This window comes from Microcebus murinus, chromosome 1 (assembly GCF_040939455.1).
Source record: "Microcebus murinus isolate Inina chromosome 1, M.murinus_Inina_mat1.0, whole genome shotgun sequence".
NCBI classification, from domain to species: domain Eukaryota; kingdom Metazoa; phylum Chordata; class Mammalia; order Primates; family Cheirogaleidae; genus Microcebus; species Microcebus murinus.
The window spans coordinates 55,454,648-55,480,441 of NC_134104.1; the positions used below are offsets into that span (position 1 = coordinate 55,454,648).

The 25,794-nt window shown below is 41.3% G+C and overlaps 1 protein-coding gene and 1 pseudogene across 16 annotated transcripts in view; one reads left to right on the plus strand and one right to left on the minus strand.

The window, feature by feature from the left end:
- The window catches only part of PHLDB2 (pleckstrin homology like domain family B member 2), a 210,363-nt gene that overhangs the window by 89,298 nt on the left and 95,271 nt on the right, over positions 1-25,794 (plus strand). For 7 of the 16 annotated variants that reach the window (XM_076001337.1, XM_076001341.1, XM_076001310.1 and 4 more), the window contains exon 2: positions 9,165-9,294. In XM_076001337.1, the coding sequence (XP_075857452.1) occupies positions 9,213-9,294 (82 nt within the window). In that variant the 5' untranslated portion in view covers positions 9,165-9,212. Of the gene's footprint in view, positions 1-9,164; positions 9,295-19,713; positions 20,437-20,616; positions 20,766-25,794 lie in introns of those variants that run through there. The other 9 variants (XM_012787448.3, XM_076001318.1, XM_076001323.1 and 6 more) reach the window with 7 other exon arrangements.
- Positions 13,812-13,928, minus strand: LOC142875451 (uncharacterized; annotated as a pseudogene).

The following is a 25,794-nucleotide window of genomic DNA, read 5'->3' on the forward strand; positions in this document are numbered from 1 at the left end:
CAGCACATATTGAATGACAAGCAGGGACAATGAGGCTGGTATTTCTGCTTGGAAAAACAAAAGTGACCGACAGAGTTAAAACAATCTTTTTTCTATTACATCATAAGATATCATATAGATCGATAGCAGTAATAAAAATGGATCTATGTGGCTTCATGAGTATGCATAAATATTTTGTTTCCAAATGTTATGAATAAGGAAAATGGCCAAAAGAGGCAACACATTCCAGAGTCTAAACATATCATTGTCAGCATGAAGGGCTGCAAGATTTTAGGAAACTAATTATACTTCCATGTCTTATTTTCTAGATTTGCAAAAACAAAGAAAAAACAAAGGCATGATACTTTTTAAAAAATCACTGTGCCCACTCAGAATCTACAGGAGATAGGATAAATAAAAGGAAATTGCAGATAGTAGAATCATAAATATTGTAGGGACTTCTGAAAATCACTTAGCACATACATTTAAAATTTTTTTAAATGTGTTATTTATGCTTATCTAATGCAATGTATATTGAAAAGGATTTAAAAAAGACTTTCATGTATTAAAAAAATTATTATTGGGCCTTGGAGATAATATTCTTTTAATAAAACACCCAAGTGTTTTTTTTACTCAAAGCATTTTGAAGTCACATGGGAAAAAGTGGTGTTTCCAAGGGCACATTTCTAGGGTCAATAAGCTAGAAGGGATTCTTGTGCAAAAATTTTCTTTGAGCCATTAATTTAAACCCATCTGCAGAAGCAATAAGTACTTCTGTAATAAAACCCTGACTTTATAACATATCACTATGATGCCCCATGTGGGATCCATTTTTATAATATGCTTACCCTATATTCAATGTGTCCCAATATACAGTATTATTCAAGGCCAAATTTGAATAAGTGCCAATTGTTTCATGTGAGAACAGACAGGGATATCTATGTATGTTTATCTATACCCATCTGTCTAGACACATGTATAGATGAAGCAGATACAGATATAAATATGGATGCAGATATAGATATATCCCAGGTTAAAAATATAAACAAGCTCAAGGGGGGGGGAAATTCATAAAGATTAGTTTCACAAGTAGAATGTTGTACTGCTTACCAACTTGTATATTAGGGTGAAAGATCTAGAGTTAATTACAGGTGAATAAGATGGATTGGATAAGCTAGCTTTTAGGGTGGATGAGGCTGTGTCAGAGGGAGTTATTCTCTTCAATCCTGGGACCCAGCAGCAGTAGAAAAGATCTGTGGTGCTGCTGTTCATGGCATTGGCTCAGGAGTCTTGCCTTTGACCCTGCAGTCTTAGCTGCAAGCTCTCTGCATGTCGACCACATCTCCTGTCTAAGCCCTACAAGAACCTAGAAAGCCTGCCCAGGAACACCCTGGACTGCTGCCAACAACTACCACAACTCTCACCACAATCCAAGCCTTGGCATAGCACTACTGTATACCAAATACATGTTAACCTACATCTAATCATCCTTTTCTGCCTGAAGCCAACAGTCTTTTCAGACTTCATTCCTGTTAATGGCACTGTTTGCTTGTCATGGTATGAAATTTGCCAATTTAATATGTTCTTATATTTTTATTTTTTGAAAAAAACAAAAAATACCAATAGGTAAAATTGTACCAATTAATCAAAGTAAATATTTTAAGGCCAATCCACTCCTACACAGTTCCATCTCCAGTACCCAAGGGAAAACAGCATTAATTTTAGTGTTGTTCCTTTCTGACACTTAGGTTTTTTTCTGCTTTTAATGAAAATTAGATGACATTATATAGGCGTGTGTGTGTGTACATATATATAAATATATATACATTAGTTTACAACTTGCTCCTTTCTCTTAAAACTTATAATTTAAGTCAGTTTATATAGAATTACCTCATTCTCATATTATTCCAGTGTCTGAACATATAGTAGTCTACTTAACCATCACCTCGCTGAGAGTATTTCACTTCCTTAATGTGGCACCGTCATAAATACAGCTGCAGTGAAAACATTTCAACATATAACTTTAAGTACTTTTGCTCTCATTTCTTTACAAGACAGACTTTAGAAGTGAGATTGCTGGATCATAGGGTTTCCTATGTGAACAATTCTTAATAAACACTGCCAAATTATTTGGATAAATTTTGGACTTCTTTTTATTATTCAACTTTTTACTTTGTAGACTCCAACCCAGTCAATCAACGTCTATTAAACTTTTTTTGTGATATTATCCTGCCATTTACTCCTGACCTGACACCCATGTGATTACGTTTTTTAGGTCCTATTTAGACTCTAACATGCTTAGACACTGAACTTAGCTTCCTAACTGTTTTTTATATATCTGGTCTCTTATTCTATACATTACTGTCATATTAATCTTCTCAAAACTTGCCTTATGCATATCACACCTCTGTAATCTTCCATGAATCCCCAGTGACTAAAAAAATGAACTTCAACCATGCATCCAGGATCTTTCACAATCAGGTTATAATCCTTTTCATTTTATCCTCATTTCTCCTATTTAAAAATGTAAGAGAAAAGGGTGAGGGGGGAGAGATTTATTTACCATGAGCCACACACTCTTCGACACTATCATATGCCTTAAAATACTTTAATCCTCATGTCAGTTGCAAAAGAGGGGAAATTTATAGATTAGAGAGAAAACTTACTTTCAATCACATAGTCATAGCATCTAGACATGCAGTTTGAATTGTAGTATAATTGGCTGCTAAATGGATTTTCTCCCATCCAAGTACTGACCAGTCCCGACCCTGAAGTCAGGCACATTCAGGGTGGTACGGCTGTGGATGCTAAATGCATTTTCTTATTATCATGCCATATTTCATTTCAATCAGCAACTATTTATTCAACACACACTTCATGCAAAGTACTTTATTAAGTGCTATAGATAGGGTTAAAAATGTAAAAAGAATGGCACATAACTGGCATTTAATATTGGCACCCGCCTGCCCAGCGGCAGTTGTGGACTGTGCCGTGTACCCTTGACCCTGGCAATAGCTGGTTCAAACAAAGGTAGACACCTGTTCTGGTGGTCTGCTGCAGTGCAACAGACACCCCAAAACTCGGTGCCTTAAAATAATGACAATGTTTATGCTGCTAACAAATCTGCCCTTTAGGTAAGGCTCAGAGGGAACATCTTGTCTTTGTTCCACCCAGCATCAGTTGTGGACACTCAAAGGTCAGAACTGGGAATCATCTGAAATCTTGCTCACTTGCTTGTCTGGGAGGTGGGTGCTGGCTGCCAACTGGGTCCTCAGTAGGAGCTGTCACCAGGAACAACTTCACATAGCGACTCCATGCAGCCCTTCCTCTTCCTCATGGCTTGGGGCCTAGGTTCCAAGGGCAAGCATCTCCAAAGGGCCAGACAGAAGCTGTTTTGGCCTTTTCACTTCAGTCTTGGAAAGCACATAGCATCACTTTCACTGCATTTACAGGCCTGCCCAGAGCCAAGGGGAGAAGTGCAGTCCCCAGCTCATGCTGGAAGAGCATGTGAGACGGTGGGGCCATCTTTGGAACACAATCTGCCTTGGCACCTATACGCATGCCAGGGGCCTGTCATAGGAGGATAATCTGGCACAAATTCTCTTTCAACTGAATATAACTTAAGAGCAATTTAGAGACCAAAACAGCTGCTGGAGATTAATCTGGAAGGACATAATGGAGAAAGAAGAAAGAGGGGCCGGGACGAAGCATGTGTTCGCTGAAGTTACGAGGCAAAGAGAAGTCAGGTGTAAGAACAGCAGTCCTGCTCACCTTTACGACCCAAGTGAGCACAGTGCCCAACATGTGGGAAATGCTCCTATTTGTCATGTGAAGAGATTCACAAATGATTGAAAAGGAGGAACACAAAAAGAGGGGTAAATTTGGAGGCAGGAAGATGAGATTACACTGAAAACATGCTGAGTTTGAGGATCCAGTTATAGCTCCCCAGTGAGATGCCTAACAGGCAGTTAGTGATGTGCATCTGTAGCTCAGAAAAGAGGACCAGAATTAGGAGCGGGGATGGGGAAACCATGGACAAGGGACGCTTTGGCTGTGGATGAGATTGCCAAAGAATCTATGCTATTTGGGCGGAATAATGAAGTGGCTAGTACTATGGGCTTTGAGTCTGAGCACCTGGATTTAAAGTCTGTCATACCTGCTTCACCAGCTACTAACTGTGTGTTTTCTTAAGTTTAGTTACTTAATATCTCTGTACCTCAGCATCCCATTGTAACATTGTTATAAACAAATCTAGCTCAGAGGGCTATGTGTCAAGTGGTATAATGCCTGTAAAGTAACCAGAAAACAGTCTGGCACAGAGTAAAAAAAATCAATGCACACTGGTTATCATAACTATTATCAAGTTTTTTTAAAAAAATAATCTAAAGTTTAGGAATGAACAGAGAAAAAGCCAGAGAATAATATTGGGCATGAAGGCTTTATGCAACCTTATATAATATTCTTTATGAAAGTTTGCAGTTATATTCATTACTGAGTTGCCTAATATCAAATATCAAGTTGCTTTATGCAACCTTATATAATATTCTTTATGAAAGTTTGCAGTTATATTCATTACTGAGTTGCCTAATATCAAATAGTTGCTGATTCGTTAATAAAGAGGGAGTGACATGGAGAATAGTATTTTCTATCTTGCTCTTTCACAAAGTCTGCCCTCTTTGGGGTGCTATAATTATATCCATTGTACCCAAAGCAAGTGTATGCTATATTCAAATACATTTCGGAAATGCTGGATTATATAGAATTAATAGGCATTTCCTTAGTGCCTGTCCTGAATGCATATACTAATATGTGCTGTGGGTTTCTAAGAAGGGGATTTGTGGGAAGCAACATGGTGCAGGTATTAAGGAACAGACTGACACAGACCTACGTCTGCCTTTTGTCTGTCTCTATTGATCTTGGACAAGTTCTTTATGTTTTCTGAGCTGTTTTCTGACAACTGTATTGTCTGTAAAATGAGGGAAAATTACCTAATATATGGATTTGTGGTGATGATAAAAGGAGGTAACGTCAGTAAAACGCACTTAGCACAGTGCCTAGCATATAAATGCTCCCATGCAATGGCTGGTATTATTATTGTCTGGTCTTTAGCAGGTTCAGCTCTTGCCTCACTCAATCCTTTCCTCAGACCTCAGGCTTTTTTTTTTTAAAGACTATTTCTTACAGCAATTTTAGGTTCATAGCAAAATTGACAGGAAGGCACAGAGATTCTCATATGCCCTCTGTCCTTCCACATGCAAAGCCTCTCTCCCTTGTTAACATTCCCACCAGAGTGGTAAATTTGTTACAACTGATGAACCTGAGTTGACACTTCATAATCACGCAAGGTCCATAGTTTAACATCTGAGTTTGCTCTTGTACATTCTATGGGTTTAGATAAATATATACTGACACATATCCACCATTAACAGTATCTTACAGAGTATTTTCATTTTCCTAAAAATCCTTTGTGTACTTTCTTTTTAAAAGACAGTTTTATCAAGATATAATTCACATGCCATACAATTCACTTAAAGTTTATAATTCAATGGTTTTTAATATATTCAAAGTCATCTACCACCTAATTTTAGAACATTTTCCTTGCCCCCCAAAGGAAATTCCTTATTCACTGCAGTCACTCCCCATCTCTCCTTTATCTCCCCCACATCCAACTCTGGGCAACCACTAATCCACTTTGTATCTCTATAGATTTGCCTGTTCTGGACATTTCATATAAATGAAACCATAAAGTATGTGATATTTTGTGACTAGCTTCTTTCATTTAGCATGTTTTCAAGGTTCATCCACATTGGAGCATTGTGTCAGTAATTCATTCCTTTCTATGGCTGAATAATATTCCATATAGATAAACCATAGTTTATCTATTCACCTGCTGAAAGGCATCTGAATTGTTTCTACTTTTTTACTATTATGAGTAATGATGCCATGAATATTTGTATTCAAGTGTTTGTGAGAACATATATTTTCCTTTCTTTTGGATATATACCTAAGAGTGGAATTTCTGGGTCTTATGGCAGCTCTATTTTTAACCTTTTGAGGAACTGCCAGACTGCTGTCCAAAGTGGCATTTTATATTTCCACAAGCACCCTATGAGTGTTCCAATTTCTCAACATCCTATCCAATACTTGTTATTATCCATCTTTTTCATTTTAGCCATCCTAGTGAGTGTGAAATTGGTACTATATTGTGGTACTGATGTACATTTTCCTAATGGCTAGTGACATTCAGAACCTTTCCATGTGCTTATTGGCCATTTGTATATCTTCTTTGGAGAAATACCTATTCAGATCCTTTGACCATTCTGAATTTTAAGAGTTTTTAAAAAATATATTCTAGATATAAGTTCCTTATCAGATATATGATTTGAAAATATTTTCTCCTGTTCTGTGAGTTCTCTTTTCACTTTCTTGATAGTATTGTTTGTAGCACAAAAGTTTTTTAAGCTTCTTTTTAAATATAACTTATGGAAGTCCATATTTCAGCATTTATTTCCTACAATAATATTCACCGTGGTAGACTTTCAGTGGAAGGAGTGGCCCTGTACTTGAAAAGTGATCCCCTCAGCATGTAAAAATCCTCTACTCTTGACCCTTTCTGCCACACAGCTATCGACCTTCATGGGCATCTATTATCGCCCCTTTCCTCTGCCCGTTGTCCTGAGATGAGGAGCACTCTAGTCAAGACCAATATGCCACCTGGGTTCTTGACCTCATCTTCTCTCTCCCAGGACATTGTGATATCTTTTAATGCCCCTCTTTCTAGATCTTGAACATTTCCCTCATCCTATGAACCAGCTTAGATTGCTGTCTCCCATTGTGAGGAAAAAACAAAACTTCTTATGACCTGCATCCTCCAAATATACATCTCTAGTTATAATCTTTACTTGGCACTTCACTTGGATGCTCTGCAGATATATTTCAACTCAATGTGTCCAGTATTGAATTCCCCTCCACACACCACATCTGCTCCAGTTCCTGTATTTCCATTCTCAGAAAATGGCACCATCAATATTCTGCATTGAGTGGGTCTATACAAACCTACCCCCAAAGGCTGAGGAAACTAAAAGGCTGAAGAAAGAGGATGACAAATCCAGTTTCTCAGAGAGAAACATTTAATAGGGATTTAAGAACAGAAGTCATATCTTGAACTTCTCGGGCTATGGTGAGACAAGATGATGGCTCCCTGCACCTTGCCCTACAGACCCAGGGCTTATGCACTGCAGAGAAAATATGTAAAGGATCTCTGAGGGAAGAGCAAGAATGCTATGTGAATCTTCCTAAGAGCAGGCTTTATGGTTTAGGTTGTTTTGACCTAAGGGCAGGATTTACAGTAACAGCAGATAAAGTAGAAATCTTAGAGGCATTCCCAGAACAGGAGTTAACAGAAGTCAGCACGGCAGATTAGCATCCAACATGGAGTTGCTTTATCCTCCACAATCATCCACCACTTATTCAAGTCACACTAGGCTCTCCCCTGCGCCCACTTCCCAGTGTCAATAAATCATCTTAGCCTGATGAATTTTATCTCCCATCTATATCACAGCTGTATACCACTATCTTAAACAAATGCCCTAGTTTTGTTTCCTAGCACTTCTCCCCTGAACTGATGTATAGAGCTCTAACTTGTCTTTCTACTTCCAGTTCTGCCACCATTAAAATTTGTCCTCCTTAATATATCAAGAACGATTTAAAGAGAAATGGATACATGTTTAGCACTTGAATAGAAGGTGGGGATTGTCACCTTATGAAGTAATGTACATTACTGATTATGTGACTTTTGACAACTCTTTTAATGTTCCTCAGCCTCTGGCTCCTTATTTATAAAATAAAAATCATAATACTTAGTCCTAGAGCCATTGTGAGAATCAGCTGAGAAAATATTTGGAATAGTATGTGTGTAACAAATGGGACCTCTTACTTACATGAAAGTGGGACCATGTCATCTCCTGGGGCACCCCTGAGTCTGCAGAGAATACTCGATGTAGGAGACCTGCAGGAAGCCCGATGTAAAGTCAGGAGTGCCTTAAGGAGCTCTTGAGGAAAAGGATACTGGTCTCCTTCCCTATAATATGGGATTTTGTAAAAATTAGAAAAAATAATAAAGACAAAATACCTAACAATGTAGCTGCCATGGTATAGAAAATAAACAGTAATGAAGGCAGACTGCAGTGGCTCACGCCTGTAATTCTAGCATTCTGGGAGGCCAAGGCAGGAGGATTACTTGAGGCCAGGAGTTTGAGGCCAGCCTGAGCAAGGGCAAGACCCTGTATCTACAAAAAAAAGTAGAAAAATTAACCAGGTGTGGTGGTGCACACCTGTATTCCCAGCTACTTGGGAGGCTGAGGCAGGAGGATCACTTGAGCTCAGGAGTTTGAGGTTGCTGTGAGCTATGATAACATCACTGCACTTTAGCTGGGTGACAGAACAAGATCCTATCTCAAAAAAATAAAATAAAAGAATGAAAAAGAATAGAAAAGAAGCAGCAATAAACCCAAGTAGAAACAACTATGCTAAAAAACTGGCCCTCCTTTTGGTCTAAGCATTGCTCATTACTCATTTGCTAGAATCTGTTTTTTAAAAATCTGTAACTACGGCTGGGCACGGTGGCTCACGCCTGTAATCCTAGCACTCTGGGAGGCTGAGGCGGGCAGATTGCTTGCGGTCAAGAGTTTGAAACCAGCCTGAGCAAGAGTGAGACCCCATCTCTACTATAAATAGAAATAAATTAATTGACCAATTAATATATAGAGAAAAAATTAGCCGGGCATGGTGGCACATGCCTGTAGTCCCAGCTACTTGGGAGGCTGAGGCAGCAGGATCGATTGAGCCCAGGAGTTTGAGGTTGCTGTGAGCTAGGCTGATGCCACGGCACTCACCCTAGCCTGGGCAGCAAAGCGAGACTCTGTCTCAAAAAAAAAAAAAAATCTGTAGCTATTCTATCCAAAAGTGTGCTTTTGTTGGTGGTAGTGCTGGTGGTGTTTAAGTTTTGTCATTCTAAAGGGTAGCTAGCAGTAGAATAACAGGGTGATCTAAGACGTCTGTTTTCCACCTTGAGTAGCAGTTTGTGTCTCCAGATGTTCAACATCTGTGTTTAACAGATGAAGTTTTGTTGACCTTCAGTTTTCAGCTTCCTGATCATGGTATCTCCCTTTTCTTGCTGAGCGCAGGCTGACATCGATCCCAGTTTCTCCTTTGAGACTCAGCAGAAGATCCTGATGGAGGAAGATGATACCCAGAGAGAGGAGCCCAGGGAAGAGGGTGTTGGTGATGTGCAACATTTTGGTGAGAACTCTCTTGGTGTGCACTTCATTCTCAGAGATTTTCAATACATATTTACAGTATCTGCTCCATCATACTTACTGAGAGTGCTCTGGCATTTTTTTCATTATAAACTCAGGAGTTCAGAAAGCACAAGGAAGACAACCTGTGAGGCTGGCAATCTTGTCCAGAGCTTTGGTCATGTGCTAACTCGTAGGTCACTGTTTCTTACCTCACTGAAGACAAGCTGAAGTTTTATTTAGCCCAGATGCTGAATGACAGGAAGACCAAAGCAGCTGATGTGAAGAAGTGTTTTCCTATGACTCATCAGTCATACAGGAATCCAAGCCCAAGCAGAAAAGGGTGTGATGGGATGCACAGAGAAAGGCATCCAGTTTGGGCTCCATGGGAGTAGCTGACCCTACCATCTCCTCCCAGGAGGGAGGAGGCTCCAACCCAGCCACTCACAATTCATGGGATTTGTGGTGCTGGTTGAAATCTTTGCAAAGGGTTCCTCTGGCACTTAAAAAGAAAAAAATAGACCTATAAAATGTATATTTCCCTCATTTATTTTTTATTATATCTCAAATGATCAAGTATGCTTGAGTACCTGGCTTCAGTCAATCTCATTAGTATTTCCTTGCTGCCAGCTGGTTAGCTCTGTACTGTGGAGTCTGTTTCTCTCTCTCCCTACTTCTCCACCCACTTCTTTGTTTCTCTCTTTATAGTGTCTTACTCAATAGATCGCTCTGTTGTGGGGACTGGCAAGTTTGCAATCTGTAGGGAATATATACTTTGAACAAGCATGGAAGGTAAAACAGAAAAATTGCAATACAACAATGTGAAATACTTTGGCACCTAATCAAAACAAGGCATGAAGTTGGGAAAATCTTTCTGGAGAGGGTGATTTCTGAACTGACTATTGCTGAGTGGACTGTGGTTATGAGGGAAAAGGTAAACAAGTGTGTGTGACACATGTGAATAACCAAAAATAGTTCATTGTAATTGCAATACTCACTCCTTGCAGGAATAGGAGGGAAAAAATGGTAAGCTATTAGGTGGGAAATAGCCTAGAGTAATTAAATGAGTGTTTTTATGTTTGTTTATTTGGTTTCACACTAATCTAAGGATTCCAGATTTATTTTATCTTAAAGTCTTTGAGAAGTTATTGAAGAATTTAAGCATTGACGTGATATGATTAGATTTTTAGTATCAAAGACTAATTCATGTAATTATTCAACAAGTATTATGTAGTGTCAGTCATGTATGAAGCACTGAGAGGTGCTGGGGATATATTAATAATAATGAACAAGATAGAAGTATCCCTGCCCTCACGAAGCTTACATTTCATGAGAGGAGAGGCTATAAAATAATTAAAATTTTCAATTAGTGCTGAGACTTGTTTTAGAAGCTTATTTATAATTCCAGTGTCTTTCTACCCCTGTCCCACCTGGCCAACATATCCTGCCAAGTTTCAAATACTGAGGATTACTCAGCAACTCTCTCATACCCTATCTCCTCCCATGGCCAAAATCACAGGGTCTTGGATTTGATACTTCCAGACCCTCTCTCCAAAATCTGGATCTTATCATTTACTCTAGGCTCTTCATCTTTTCTTGCCTTGGGCAAACCTTGCTTACCACACACCTATGTCCCTTCAGCCCCAGGCCTAACGAGGTCCCATCTGTCCTTGACCCCTAGGCTTGTCCCTGGCCCTCAAGAAGTCAGTGTTGAAAATATTGAGTAATAAGTGAAGGCAAAGGGGATGGGGAAAAGAGTACTAGTGACAGATATTAAAGAGGTAAAAATGATCCGGTGTGGCAATGGGTTACCACAGGGGTTGAGGAAGAATGAGGGACTGAAGAAGTTTTCTAGGTTGGGGAGTTGAATGACTAGATATTAAGACAGTGCCCTTTACTTGATTATAGATACAACAAAGAAGGAGGGCTGAGGGGTGCACATGGGGGAAGGTGATAATGATTTGGATGTGTTGGGTCTGCTGTGCCCAAGGGACATCACCATGCAGGTGCACAATATGTGATTCCATCTTCCCCTTTGTGTCCTCTCAACCCTCCTTTCTTGTACTGAGGATTGTGACAGTTGGGATGGAAAACAAGGGATTGATATTTCCAACAGGATCAAAGCATTCAACTATTTACAAAGTCATTGAGAATCTAACATGAAATGCTAATAGCCTATGAGAGACAGAAGATATTTTCTTTTGAGAAGTAATTCCCAGTGAATTATCCCTCAAGGATAATGTTGTGCTTCACCAATATAGATCTTTCAAAATTGCCTGTGTCAGCAGTCCCCAAACTTTTTGGCACAAGAGACTGGTTTTATGGGAGACAATTTTTCCATGAAAGGGGGATGGGAAGGGGTTGTTTCAGGATGATTCCGGTGCATTTCATTTATTGTGCAAACTTCTCTGCTAATGATAATCTGTATTTGTAGCTGCTCCCCAGCACTAGCATCACTGCTTCAGCTCCAACTCAGACCATCAGGCATTAGATTCTCATAGGAGCACACAACCTAGATCCTTCGCATTTGCAGTTTACAGTAGGGTTTGCTCTCCTATGAGAATCTAATCCTTCCCTGATCTGACAGGAGATAGAGCTTATGGGGTGATGTGTAATGAGGAGAGGCTGTGAATATGCATGAAGTATGGCTTGCTCTTCACCCCGCCACTGCTCACCTCTTGCTGTGCAGCACAGTTCCTAACAGGCCACAGACCGATATAAGTCCAAGGCACAGGAATTGGGGACTAGGGGCCTGTGTAAAGTATTTTCCACCTGGATAGTCACTTTAATAACTTTTGGATGCAGAGCAAAACTAGCTTTTGCAACAGAAAAAAAAAAAATAAACCACATCAGGGCCTATTTTGATTGCATCTGTCATCAATGCTCAGCAGACTAGAGAAGCGAGAAGTAATTAGGTGATTTTTCCCCCCATCAGCAAGGCAGTTGTTGAAGGGTCCTCAGACCTTATTTGAGAGTTTTGTAGAGGAAACAGAGAGAGCTCCAGAAAGCTCTGCCAGCAGGCCTAGGGTAGAAGGGGGGAAATACACCCATTAAACATATATTTATATTTGCTTCATAACTAGTAAATTTATTTCAGTACAATCATGCACTCCATAACAATTTTCGGTCAATGATGGACTGCATATACAATGGTGGTTCTGTGTGATTATAATGGAGCTGAAAAAGTCTCATCACCTGGTGACATTGCAGTCATGGCTTTGTAGTACAACACATTGCCTCTTCTATGTTGCGATATGTTTAGCTACACAGGTATTTACCATTGTGTTACAATTGCCTATGGTGCGATAGCATGCTATACAGGTTTGTAGCCTAGGAGCAATAGGCTATACCATGTAGCCTGGGTATGTACCATCTAGGTTTGTGTAAGTACACTCTATGGTGTTTACACAATGATAAAATCACCTAATGACACATTTCTCAGAATTTATCCCTGTCATTAAGCAAAACACAGCTATATATGAAACTTTTCTCTTATGTATCATTGGGTTGCTAAGCCTTTCATAAAGCTAACTTTAATATTAACACTAAATGTACAGTGTATTCATATACCCATTTTAAAGTTCTGGAGTTCTTGTGTTAATCTTGTATATAAAATAATAATACCTTAGGAATCAACATATGGAAATAATAAATAAGAGAATGACCTTAGAAATAGAACTTCTTTTGGTTCCAACTTAAACAACATAGCAAGTGAATTTTGATTATCTTCTTTAGGCAAATTTGTAACTCATAGAAATTCCCGGTTCTTCAGGATAGCCAGAAATTCAAATCAGTCTGAAAGAAGTGTACTAGGTGATACTAGGCATAACATCATCATCTGTATCTCAGATATAAATGCTTTAAACAACTATTTAGAACTTATTGAGCACTAACGCTAAATCTCTAGTCACAGCTAAGTGCTATATAATAGTGTTTTTATTAGTTTTCTTTACAATTCTCCTGAGAGAAACAATGAAATTATCCTCACAAAGTGGAACATTAAAGAAAGGTCAAGTCGGTATCCCTGAGCCCTGGGAACAGAGCCAGTTAATTGGAATACTGTCACCGAATTTTAGTATCTTAACTGGGAACAGCTTTGATTTGGGGTTGATATCTTATTTAATATAGGACAAAGATTCAATAGGACTTTATTGGAGTCTTTTTGTTTTTTATTTTTATGTTTTAGAGACAAGCTCTCACAGTCTTGCTCTGTTGCCCATGTTGGAGTGCAGTGGCACAATAATAGTTCATTGCAGCCTCAAACTCTTGCACTCAAGCCATCCTCTTGCCTCAGGTTCCAGGATGATGGGACTACCTACGGGTGCTCACCACCAGGCCTAGCTAATTTATTTTTTTTTTTTGATACAGACATGGTCTCACTAGGTTGCCTAGGCTTGTCTTGCACTCCTGAGCTCAAGAGATCCTCTCACCTTCACCTCCCAAATTTCTGGGATTACAGGTGCTCATCATCATGCCTGTTGCCCCCCTCCCTTTTCTTCTTCTTTCTTTCTTTTTTTTTCTGGTTCTTTGTTTTCTCCATGTCTCCAAGGCATGGACACAGACCAAAAGCTAAGCTGGGATAAACAAGGGGTTGCTTTGTCTCTGGCTGATATGAGATGGGCACTGGATGCCACTCTACCTATGACAGGGACACACCACCCATAACAGGGCCAGGAGTTTTTACTATTATTTTTTCCACTGGGACATTGGTTTTATTGCACACTCAGTCCTGTCTTTGTTAATTTGGAAAGGAAAATGTGCTTGGTTACTCCATTGGCACAGTTTGGCAGATAAAAATGCAAGGGCAACAAGACATATATACAACAGAAAAAGGGGCCTTGATAACAGAAAGATTTAGAACCACTAATCAAAGGGAGAAAAAGCCAGAGCTGCCTTGGTTCTCCACGGAGGAGGAATTCCTGGTGCCTTGGGGGCTGAGCCCATAGGTTTCAAGGCTGAATGAGGTCCCCCTTTCACCCTATGGGGTCTGCAATGCTAGCATGAGAGGGTTTTCCTCTCCAGCTAGATGAACTCCACGTCACAGGGTCCCACAGAGGCAGGCGGCAGGCCTGCAGGAAGGATCAGCACAGGTGGGTGGGCTGGGCAGCAGCCTCGTGGAAGTGGGGATTCCCTGCAACAGCAGCTGCCGGGAGGGGACTTGAGGGGACTTGGCTAAATGTTCTGCTCTACCACCCGTTTTGCCACCTCCTCCTTGCCCTCCCCAGTGCCGCTGTAGCCATCTCATGTGCCGGCCAGGAGTCTTTCAATTTTGTGGCTGGTGGAGCTCATCTTTCTTTTTCATCCTCGCCCTATATAATCAGGTTCCACATCCTGCACAGCCACTGGCTCTTCCTGTATTTGTCAGGCAATGAGGAGCCAGTGCAAGTTTAGAATGAGGAAATGACATAATTAAAATGGCATTAAACGTGAAACCTAAAATTCAAAGCCCCCTCTTTCCCCTTTCCTCAAATCTGGCCCCAACTCCCCAAGTCTTATCTCCAACTCCTCCCTCCCCAGCTCTGAGGGCGGCTACTCACCATTTCCCAAACTTTCCTTGGCTTGAATGTCCTCCTGCATTGCTCATGCTATTTCCTTTGCCTAAAAGGCCCTTTTTTCCCATATGAAACTCACATGTGTTGTCTTCTCATTGGGCACAGATACTCCTTTATCTGAACTCATTAGTATCATTGTTTTTGCAGTATGTATTACATTACATTACCACATTACAGTTCTTTGCTAGGCAGTAAACTCCTTATACATAGACACATCATAAATGTCTTATTTTATCTCTGTCTTCCAAACATCTAGGCACACTGTGTGGGACAGAGAAGGTGCTTAGTACATTTGCTTTTGTTTTCACATTCCTCATGTTCTAAATACTGGCACTTGCTTGGAGTTGTCAGAATCCTCCAGTGCACTGAGGTCTGTAGACATCTGACACACCAGTTTGGACATCTACACCTGCCCAAGGTGGCTCAATTTATAAAATATATATTAACATATGTGACATATGATACATATTATATAATATGTATTACATACACGCATATTAAGATATATTATATACACACATGTAATATATATTATATATAATATTAAGGACAAATTTGAAATCAAGGTATGAGATAACTTAAGGGATGGTAGAAGTCAGATGAAAGGAAAAATAAAGACTAACAGAGAGAAGAGTAGCTGAATTCCCTTCACTATCAAGGAGTACTGTTGATAGAATGCTATTTTTTTTCTGTGATAAGCAGATAAGATACAAAGAAATTCCTTGTTTTATGCCCACCATGCAGGTAAAGTAGTCCTCAAGTGATTAGAAAAGAGAGCTGGATAGGTTAATCTAAAGGGAACACACACACACACACACACACACACACACTCACGGCATCCTTTTCCTGCCTGATTAAAATACAAATTCACAGAGAAGATTGGGGGAAGAACAGAAAAAGAACATTTGATATAGGAAGTAATAAGATATTCCAAATTGATTTAGACTTTCCTCATAATTAGAGAACTAATCTTGTAATAGATTAAATATAAAGCAGCACATGGGGATAATCATTAAACTTATTGAGGAGACAAAATTGAAGTGCTTGCCTTTTTGTGCCCCTGAGAGGTTAAAGTGATTTTCACTTCAATTGTGGTTAGTTTTCTGGTGTTAATTTGAATAACTAATGTGTTATTTATACTTCATATATTTAAATACATATTAGAGAACACAGAGTAAAGTCCAAATACCCAATAAGGTTATTGAAATAAAAATACATCAAAGATGTCCAAGAAAGGAGGAGAAAGCAAAATCTTTGTTACTATTATACAATAATTTAATAGTAAGCTTGACTCTGGGCTTCCTGGCAACAAGGATACAACGGGAAACATTGATTTACATAGTTTTCCTTAACAACAGTTGCAAATCCAATGTGAAAATAGATGAAGATAGTTTAAGAAATGAGAGTAGATTCATTTAGTATGTATCCACATACTAAATTCTAAAAAGAGAGTATGATGTGAAACTCATATAGAACAGTACACAGTGGTTAATGCAGTAACAACAGTTCTGCAGAAGGGCAAGGGTGGTTGGAAACTACTCTTTTGAGTGTTCTCTTTGTGCTATCTACCCCTTGTGCAGAGAATGCCTGCATTATCTCATTAATTCATAAAGTATAAGTTCTCATATTTCAGAGTAGAAGTTTGTTTTTCAATGAGGGTAAATAATGCACTCAAATTACTTAACTAGTACAAAGACTAAGCCAGAGTTTGAAACCCAGGTTTGCCTGATTCCAAAATCAATGGTCTTTCCACTGCACCCTGCCTATGAAAACGTCTTGTTTCTTTAAATAGTCATGATACTAAAGAGAACTTCAGTACAAATAGTTGTTTCAGGAGTTGGACTGGGATAAAAATGGACTGTTAATAGCTACAAAGATTTGTTAGGCTATCACTGCAAAGAAAGGAACAGTTATACAGATTCAAGACACAAAATGTTAATCAAGTCCAACCAGTCTTTGCTAATAAAAGAGAACAATAGCAAAGACAATTCCAAATGGAATTGGTTCATACAAACATGAATAAAATGCCCCCCTGGTCTTCTTGGAGCTTGGCTATAGTAAGAGTCAGAGTTGTCAACAGGTGAAACAAGGTGGTTAGGGGAGGCCAGTGAGGATTACTTTTGGTCCAGTAATTAGGAAGAAGGAATTATTCATCAAACAAAAATGTCCACTGATAACATGCATATTTTTAGAAACGAGGTGGAGAGTAGCATTTAAGAGCATGAACTCTAGAACCATGCTACCTGTGCCCAAATTCTGCCTCTGCCAACTTACTGGCTGAGATACCATTGACTTCTTTGTGCTTTATTTCTTCACTAATAAAATGGGGATAGTGATAGCACTTATTTCATAGGGTTGCTAAACTAATTAATACTGTCATATATTTGACAGAATGCCCGAAGCATATAGTAATTGTGTTACTCTCAATAAATATTAGCTATTTTATTTTCTTAGACATGAATATTAGCAACTTAATTATGGCCATGCTAGATTAGTATACATGCTCCTTGGGCCTTATGAGGGAAGAATAACTGTCTCCGAGATGTCTATATGTCAAGTGTATTGCTAGCATTGTTCTAGGCAAGGAAAAGTTTGCAACCATAATGCTTTGGGTCAAAACCATTATTAATTCTGGAGCATCAGTTACATGCCAGATATCTTTCTAGGCATACTAGGGATTAGGGATACAGCTTTGGAGAGAACAGAGACAAATTTCTGCCTGCATAGAACTTACATTCTAGTGAGGAGAGACAGACAATAAACCTCATAAAAACTGCATTTTATAAAATGGTAGGAAGTGGTGATTCTGTCAATAAAAAACGAAGTTTACTGGTAGAGAAAATGCATTTTAAACTTTGAGTGGCCATTGGAGGCCCGAGCAACATGGTGGCATTTGAGTAGTATCTTGAGGGAAGTGAGTGAGCAAACCATGCTGATACTTGGGACCAGGGGACACCAGGCAGAGGGGACAGCTAGTACAAAGGCTCTGAGATGGAATTGTGCTTGTCTAGAAACCTAGTCTAGGAATATTGAGGAGGTCATTGTGGTGGAGCCAAGCCAGTGATATAAGAGAAGCAGGAGATAAAGACAGAGGGTCACAGGTCATCGATTGTCCTTCTGTGCCATTATATGGACTTTGGCTTGTGCTTTGATTGAGATGGGGACCATTGCACTCTTTGAGCAGAGGAATGATATGAGCTGCCTTAACATTTAGAAAGGATCACTCTGGTAGCTGTGTTGAGAAGAGGCTTCATAGGAGCAAAAGAAGAAACACAGAAGAGTAATTGAAGTCAAGACATAATGGTAGATTAGAGCTGGGTGGTAAGTAGTAGTGGTAGTAAGTAGTTGTATTCTGGATTTTACTTTAAAATAGAGCTGAAAGGATTTTGTAATGGATTGGATTTGAAATGAAGAGAAACAGAAAAGTCAAGGATGAAGGTTTTAGCCTTGATATGGAGAAGACTTCAGTTTGGAAATGGTGGTTGTGAGGGGACAGAGGAAGGAATTTCAGCATTTCAGTGTTGAAAATGTTGTGCAAAAAGCCTAGTAGGCATCCAAGTGGGCAGTTGCTGGGAGCCTGGAGTTCAGGGGAGAGGGCCAGGCTGGAGGTAAATTTGGGAGTCATCAACACATAGATGGTATTTAGTGCCATGAACTGGGATGAGATTACCAAGAGAGTGAGCACAGATAGAGAAGACAGGAGGTCTGGAATGTGAACTCTGGCCACTCAAGTGTTCAAAGACTGTGAAGAAAGAAGGAAGCAGCAAAGGAGACTCATAAGAGTGACCAGTGGGGTAAGAAGAAAATTATGACAATGTTGTGTTATGGAAGCCAAATTAAAGTGTTTCCAGGAGAAAGTACTCAACTGTTAATTGCTGCTGATAGTTCCAGTAAGACGAAGAGTGAGAAACAATCTTTCAACTTCATAGTTTGATCTCAAATAGGAACAGTTCCAGGAACATGCTAGAAACAAAGCCTGACTGAAGTAAATGGGAATGGAGAACTTGGAGAGACAGCTTTCCTTAACAGCTCTTTAAAGTTGTATTGTAGCTGGGCAGAGAAAAGGGCAAGTGGCTGGAGAGGGAAGTGGAGTCAAGAGAGGTTTTTGTTTTTTAAAATGGGAGACATAACATGATTTTATGTTGATTGGGATGATCCAATAAAGAGATGGAGAATTGATGATGTTGATGATGTGGGGGAGAAAAGAGAATTAACTAATTGCTGGAGCACTTAACTGTTTGATCGATCAGTGTATGTTTCTGTGGGGTAAAAACCCAGGACAGATACAAAATATATTCCTATAAAACACAAAGTATTCTGTAGGTGAGGCTCTCCCTGGAATTAGAAGTCAGGCCAGGGCGGGTGTGCTGACTCACACCTGTAATCCTAACACTTGGGGAGGTGGAGGCAGGAGGATTGCTTGAGGCCAGGAGTTTGAGACCAGCCTGAGCAAGAGCAAGGCTACTCCTGGAAAAAATAGAAAAATTAGGCAGGCGGGCGTGGTGGAACACCTGTAGTCCCAGCTACGTGGGAGGCTGAGGCAGGAGGATTGCCAGCCTGGGCAACAAAGCCAGACTCTGCCTCAAAAATAAAAAAGTCAGACTTTTACTTGCCCAACTGAAAAGTGTGTTAAATAAGCTATTTGTTAAAAGACTACTAAGTTCTGCTCATGGTGCCAGGTACTTTGCATACATTATCCAGAAGTTTAACAACTGCCCTGCGGTATCAGTGTCATTACCACACTGTAGAAGAGGAAGGCATTGTTGGGAGCTATAAAACAACTTGCCCAAAGCCTCAGTGATCTAAGTTACATACTTCTCTGTGCTCTTCCTTGCTGTTGTGAGGTCCTCGAGGGCCGATGTCCTTGCCCAGACCTTGGCAGAGGTTCACATTCCCGCGTGCCGAGACAGACTTTGGGCCACCCTCAGGCCATTTCTTTGCCTTCCAAGGAAGCATCTGCTGGAGGACGTTCACGTCAGCACTGTTTTCAGTGGTTACAGCAGCTCAGAAAAATAAGTGGGAAATATAAAAACTTACAAGAGAAATGACTGTAAGGAAATCAGAATAAAGACGTTTAAAACCCTCCTGACTCCAGCCCTTAGCTGGGGCCGTTCGTTCTCCAGGAATTTACAAACTTGCTCTTCTGACGCATCAGGTAAACTTGCCCAGGGGCGACCTGTCTGGAGGAGGTGCCGTCACCTGGAGTTTCCAAGTAGAAACTCTGTTGTCCGGTGAGTAAATCATCGCCTGAGGACTTACACCCACCCGCCCTTCTTCTAGCTCGTTAAAAAAAAGCCAGCCACAGAAGTCTCCGCGGCTCTGCTGTGAATGCAGCTTTGAGAAGCGGACGCCCGGGACGGGGCGAACAGCCAGGCCCCCTTAGCAGCAATAAAACCCCAACAGTAAGCTGCCCCGGAGCGGGCTGGGTCACTAACTTCATTGCTTCCACTCCCGGGGTGCCGGCGCGGTGGCCCCGAAGGGCTGGGGTGCGGGACCGAGCCGCGCGGAGCCCACCACCGCGGCCCGAGGGGGACGGCCCGGCGCGGCGCGGAGCACCGGGGGCGCCTTCCCTCTCTCGCCGCGGGGACCCGGCCGCACCGAAGCTCCAGGTGAGGACGGGGTCGCGGTCGGCCAGGGGGAGGGGGCGGCGTCGGCTCCGGGCGCGCACAGGGCTCCCCGGGGGCGCGGCCTCCCCCGCCACCGCGTTGGTCGCCGCCGGGTGCGCGGCGGAGGGCTGGGGGCGGAGGGAGGCGCGGAGCCGGCGGAGGAGGGGCGCGCTGCCTGGCTCGCCGAGTCCCGAGTGGCCGGCGGGCTCGCGGTTGCGGCAGGAGCTGCGGCGGGGCCGGGCCGGGGCCCGAGGGAGGGAGAAAGCCAGGGCGGGGGCGAGGGCCAGGCGAGAGGCCGGCGGAGAGCCGCGGCTTGGAGGAAAGATGCGACGGTGAGTGGGCGCCGGGGCGCAGAGTTGCTTCGCTCCTCTCGCAGGCTGTAGGGACAAAAGCCTGGGCTGGGGGCGGCGGTGCCCAGGCTGCGCAGCTTTGGGGGAGCGAGCTCCGTTGTGCGTGACTGTCGGGGGCCGGTTGGATCTGCGGTCGAGGAGGTCCTGGGGAGAGAGTGTTCGGGTAAAGGAGATGCTTCTGGAGTGATTGTAGGAGACAGGCAGGATTTGGGGAAATTGGGGACAACTTTTGCCCACGACTCTGGAATGTTCATGGGGAGAGGGATCGAGATCCTCGGAATAGACCTTGGGAAAGAGAGGGTCCGCTGCTGGGCGGTGCGAGGCGCGAGGTTCAGAGAAGACTCCCCCCTTCCCCCCACCCCAAATATCTGGCTAGCTGCGCTTCTAGTTCCACTTTGTTTCAAGAGTGAAGCTCGCGAGTTTGAACCGCCGAGAGGTTCCGATTTGGCCTTGGACCTCCTAAAAATGTGTAGTGTCGCTGTCTCCGCTCCCCCCGGGATAGCAGCTAGAAGCCTTGGGGAGTGTTTTGACCCTTTGTTTCACCAGCGCCCTGCACGGCAGAGACGCAGCTGAAATGTTTGCTGGTACATTTAATAACTTAGCCCTAGCAGTCATCACTTATTAAAGCGCCGAGGACCTGGCTAACTCCCGCCACCACCAGGAAATTAAAAGGCTGACAGGCTGTTCCTCCCAGGCTTGGGGTTTCCTGTTTGAAAGAGCTTGGGAAGTCCAACCTGCTTCCCGCAGTTCCTCATTTACCTTCCTTATGCAAAGGAGGGACCGGCTCCCGCAGCCTTTCATGTTGGTAGACTAGCCTAGGGCTGGAAATCCTCTGGGCTGGGCCCTGCCCTCTTCCCTAGAAGTCTTCCTTCTGCAACTCTGAAGTAGCTCTCTAAGTTCTAGAAGACACAGCTAGTCACGGGCGCAGCTGGAAGTGGAACTAGAAGAGGTATAAAAATGCGGATTCCGTTTAGTATAAACATTCGTCAGCCACATTTCCCTTCATTATATGAGTGTGTGAGTTACAGATGCAGATCTTCAAGTATTGGACGTGTAACTTTGAGCTTCCTATTTTGGTTTGACTTGGGCTATGCCTCTGGGATTCTAACCTCTGAATTCAGCTGGGAGAGACCTAAATGAGGTTCACAGTTTCAGAGGATAAACTTTTGCCCTGCAAGCACTTGAATTCTTGGTTCCTGGTAGGATAGCAACGGAGTGATCAGATTTGGGATAAATAAATCTTTATAGTTGCTCACTATTTTAACAGAATGGCTATATCTCTTGTGCCACTGCCCTCCAATGTGTAAATATTTGTTTGAATAAAGAGCTAAGATTTGAAAAGTAACAGTTGTGTCTATTCATGGTTCCCTTTTCATATCCTTGATTTATTTAAAAGAGGGGTTTTTTTTTTGCCTTATACATTTAATGTGGAAATTTAAACATTATATGTACTTAAGAAGCTGTGTAAAGTCTCCAAACCTTTTATAACTGGCGATTCCTTCAATAGCAAGGGGGAGTTGAGTTTTTGCTCTCTGTTGACTAGTGTAGCCTTCACCTCCTGAGACCCAAAGGTTTGCAAATGCCAGCTTCCCTCACAAATGGAAAAATGAGATGTTTGGTTAAGAGCAGTCATCATTTCAGTCAATTTGCAGGCCTCAATCTGTTCATGCAGCTGGCAGCTGCTGTTCTTTTGGTGCTGCGATTAAGGGAGACTGGAGGGGTAGTGTATCCTGGATCCCTGTTTGAAGTGGGGGAGGAAAAGATACTTGGGAAATTGTGCTAGGAATCGCTTACCCCTATCTTCAAGAACCCTGACCAAAGCCAGACCTCCAGCAGTCTTTCCAGAAACATTTTATTTACTGTTGGGGGTAGAGGGTGTGAGTGACAGGAAAAGAGAGAATGAAAAAGTCAAAGGGAAACCCACCTCTGGTTTTTGATATTTTCTTCAAAGCTGTATTTTAAGGTCTATAAGCAAGGGTTGATTCTGGAGTACACTGGAGAAGTTACTGTGAAAAATGTGATTTCTTTTAAATGGTTTTAAAGAGTAATTGAGGTTAGTTTTATATGCTGAGGATGACTTGGAGAGACAGTGGCTTTGTACATCTTCTAGGTGAAATACCTGTGCTTTATAAGTCTTTCTGTTAAGTCTTGGTGTACTTTAATTGATAATTGTGTAAACGTCAGGTATTTGAAACAAAAACACCTTCTAAGTGATGTGCTTTTTATGCCCTGATATGCATTAGAGCAATGGTTCTCAGTGGGAGGAGGATGGGATTTTGTCTGCAAGGGATATTGACTGACAAGTAATTTTGGTAGTCAGGATTGGGGTTGGAGAGTACTACTGGCATCTAGTGGGTAGAGGCCTTGGATGCTGTTAAACATCCTGCAATGCACAAAGCTGCACAAACAATTATCCAGCACTAGAGTATTACCTCGGGGGCATATGTTAACAAGATTAGGAATCTTAATCTAATCTGGGTCCTCAAGAAACTTTAACTGTGTTCTTGCTCGACACTGAGAGACCTTCTCATAGAAGCCTTTTTGTCTGCAGCACATTCTTTTGCCCTTGGCATAAAGAGTTTTAATATACCATACAGTTAAAGGAACTTGTGCTCATTGACGACTTCTAGTTGGCTTAAAAATCACAGGATTTTGGAACATTAGAAGATGAGGGAGCCTCAGAGATCGCTAAATTCAACCCTTTCATTTTACAGATGTAAAAACTGAGATGTCAGGGATTAGACTCGTGAGGTCCCAAGTAAGTTAAGGGCAGATATAGTTCTGGGTACAACCTAGGATTAGAGAATTTAAAAACTGATATTCAGGCAAATGAGAATTAAAAAAATAAAAACAAAAACACTGGACCTGACCCTTTGTGAGAGTTTATAAGCACCATTCCCTGTGAGAAAGTAAATAAATGCTCTGATGGAGGAGGGGTGGCATTATCCATGGTGACTGGGGTGGCATTAGCCATGGTGACTGTGGTGCACATGCCTGGGTGCCTCCGCACCAAGAGAGGGATAATTCCATTGTGTGACCTGTGACACTCCACTTTTTATGCCTACACCATCCTTTCCATGGCAAAGTGGGCAACAGATGGTTCCACAGACATAGCAGATGCTGCTTTTGAGTGCAGGTACAAAATGGAACATTTGAGATTTTCTGTCCCTCCCTGCCTTATCAGTTAAGAGAGTAGAGTACATGAATGAGTTGAGTTGTCTTGGAGAGAAGGGAAAATGAGAGAGGCTTCCTGAGTATGGAAGGAAAAAAGAAAGACATCTGGCCCATAAGGAAATGAGCTTATATTGCAGAAATTGTGGGAGAAATTCATAAGCTGATGAGTGGATATCTGAGATAAATTCAGTTGCTTAGAAGGAGGATTCAAAATATGAAGACAATTCAAGCTTTACTACTCTTTGGGCAGGTGGCACAAAATAATTCTAGGGTAAAAGGAACCTTAGAAATCCCCTCCTCTGCATCTTTTGCCCCACCCCCACCCCCACTCACTGGGGCAAGGTAGTGGCAGAACCTGGAAGCCAAATCTCCTAACTCCTGTTCCATTGTACTTTACTGTACACCCCACAGTGTCCACCAGTCCATCTGTTCTCCTAGTTGGCGGGAAAAATGATAGTAATGTGAAGTTATTGTCAATTTCCTGGGAAAGTTTTAAAAGTATGGTATTTGTGAATGGCTCTGTTTAGAGACAGGAGAGTTGTCTCCGTGAGTTTTTAATTACCAGACAAGTTTTGCACACAGGACCTGATCAATTACAAACGTGTGTACTCTCATATTTATATTACTATGGTTAGCCATTAGGCCCGTGATTTTGGATTCTGGCTCTGTGTGCCAAGTGGTCCTGCCATGGTAGTTATTTTATCTAATCCCCCTATTTCATAGATTCTGGCAATATAGGAAGATTTTTAGTATGCCTTTCCTGGAAGAGGTAAGAGCTCTGAATAGTACTGAGGTAGTTTTTTGTTGTTGTTGTTGTTTCCACAGCAAGCCAAGTACACAGTTGTATATTTAGAAATGACACAAAAGTGATAGCTCTTTTAAGTGGTCTGTCCCCTGCAGGTGCTACATTTAAAAGGATGTAGCAGCCTTTTCATTGTCACCGTTCATCTGGCCGTTCTTCTTACTTTTCTTTTTTCAGATGATGGGAGAGGAGACATGAGTAATTTAAAAAAATGTTGGCTGGGAATATTTATTGGGGATTTATTAATATGACTCTTGTCTTTTAAAAATAAATGAAATAAAAAAGGGCAGCTCAGATTTTCAAATCCCTTCAAAGTAAATATTTAGTAAGGCAGAACTTGGTCTCTGTGTCACCTAGGAATTTAAACCTTCCAGGGGATAATTTGTACACAATTGTTTTCATGATATTTAGAGATGTTTCTTAGACATTGTTGAAAAGAAGCTTTGTGTTATATCTGCTTAAAAGGCAAGATTGTTTTCTATAGCAGCAAGTGGTCAATAAGAGAAACCCAAGTGTAAAAATCATTTTATTGAGGTGCAAGAAACCTAGAGGTTTCGGACACTTAGTGTACAAAGAAACAGATAAATAAGGTGTAGGGTAACAGGAGAAATTATATTGAGAAGTTGTTGAGAACCATTTTACAAAAGATATTTGTTTACTGTGTGTAGGTTGATTTCATTAGATGAATTGCTTTTCCTTGTTTTACAAATTAAGAGCAAGAGGAAAAAAATGTGCATGCCAATATTTAGTTCCATTGCTCCATTGAGCCAGATCAGCCTTTCTAAGACTTGCTGCTAAATCTGAAGTTCAGTGGAAATTGATGTTGATCATTTTCTTAGATATGTTTTATTCACACATTTCATGTGACTTCCCTAGATGGCAGTGTGCTTATCACATTAGCCCATGAAATAGCAAAAAAACTAAAGGTTAAAAGAATTTTTCCAAAATTTGTTTCTTTTCTTTCTTTTTTTTTTTTTTTTTTTTGAGACAGAGTCTCACTTTGTTGCCCAAGCTAGAGTGAGTGCTGTGGCGTCA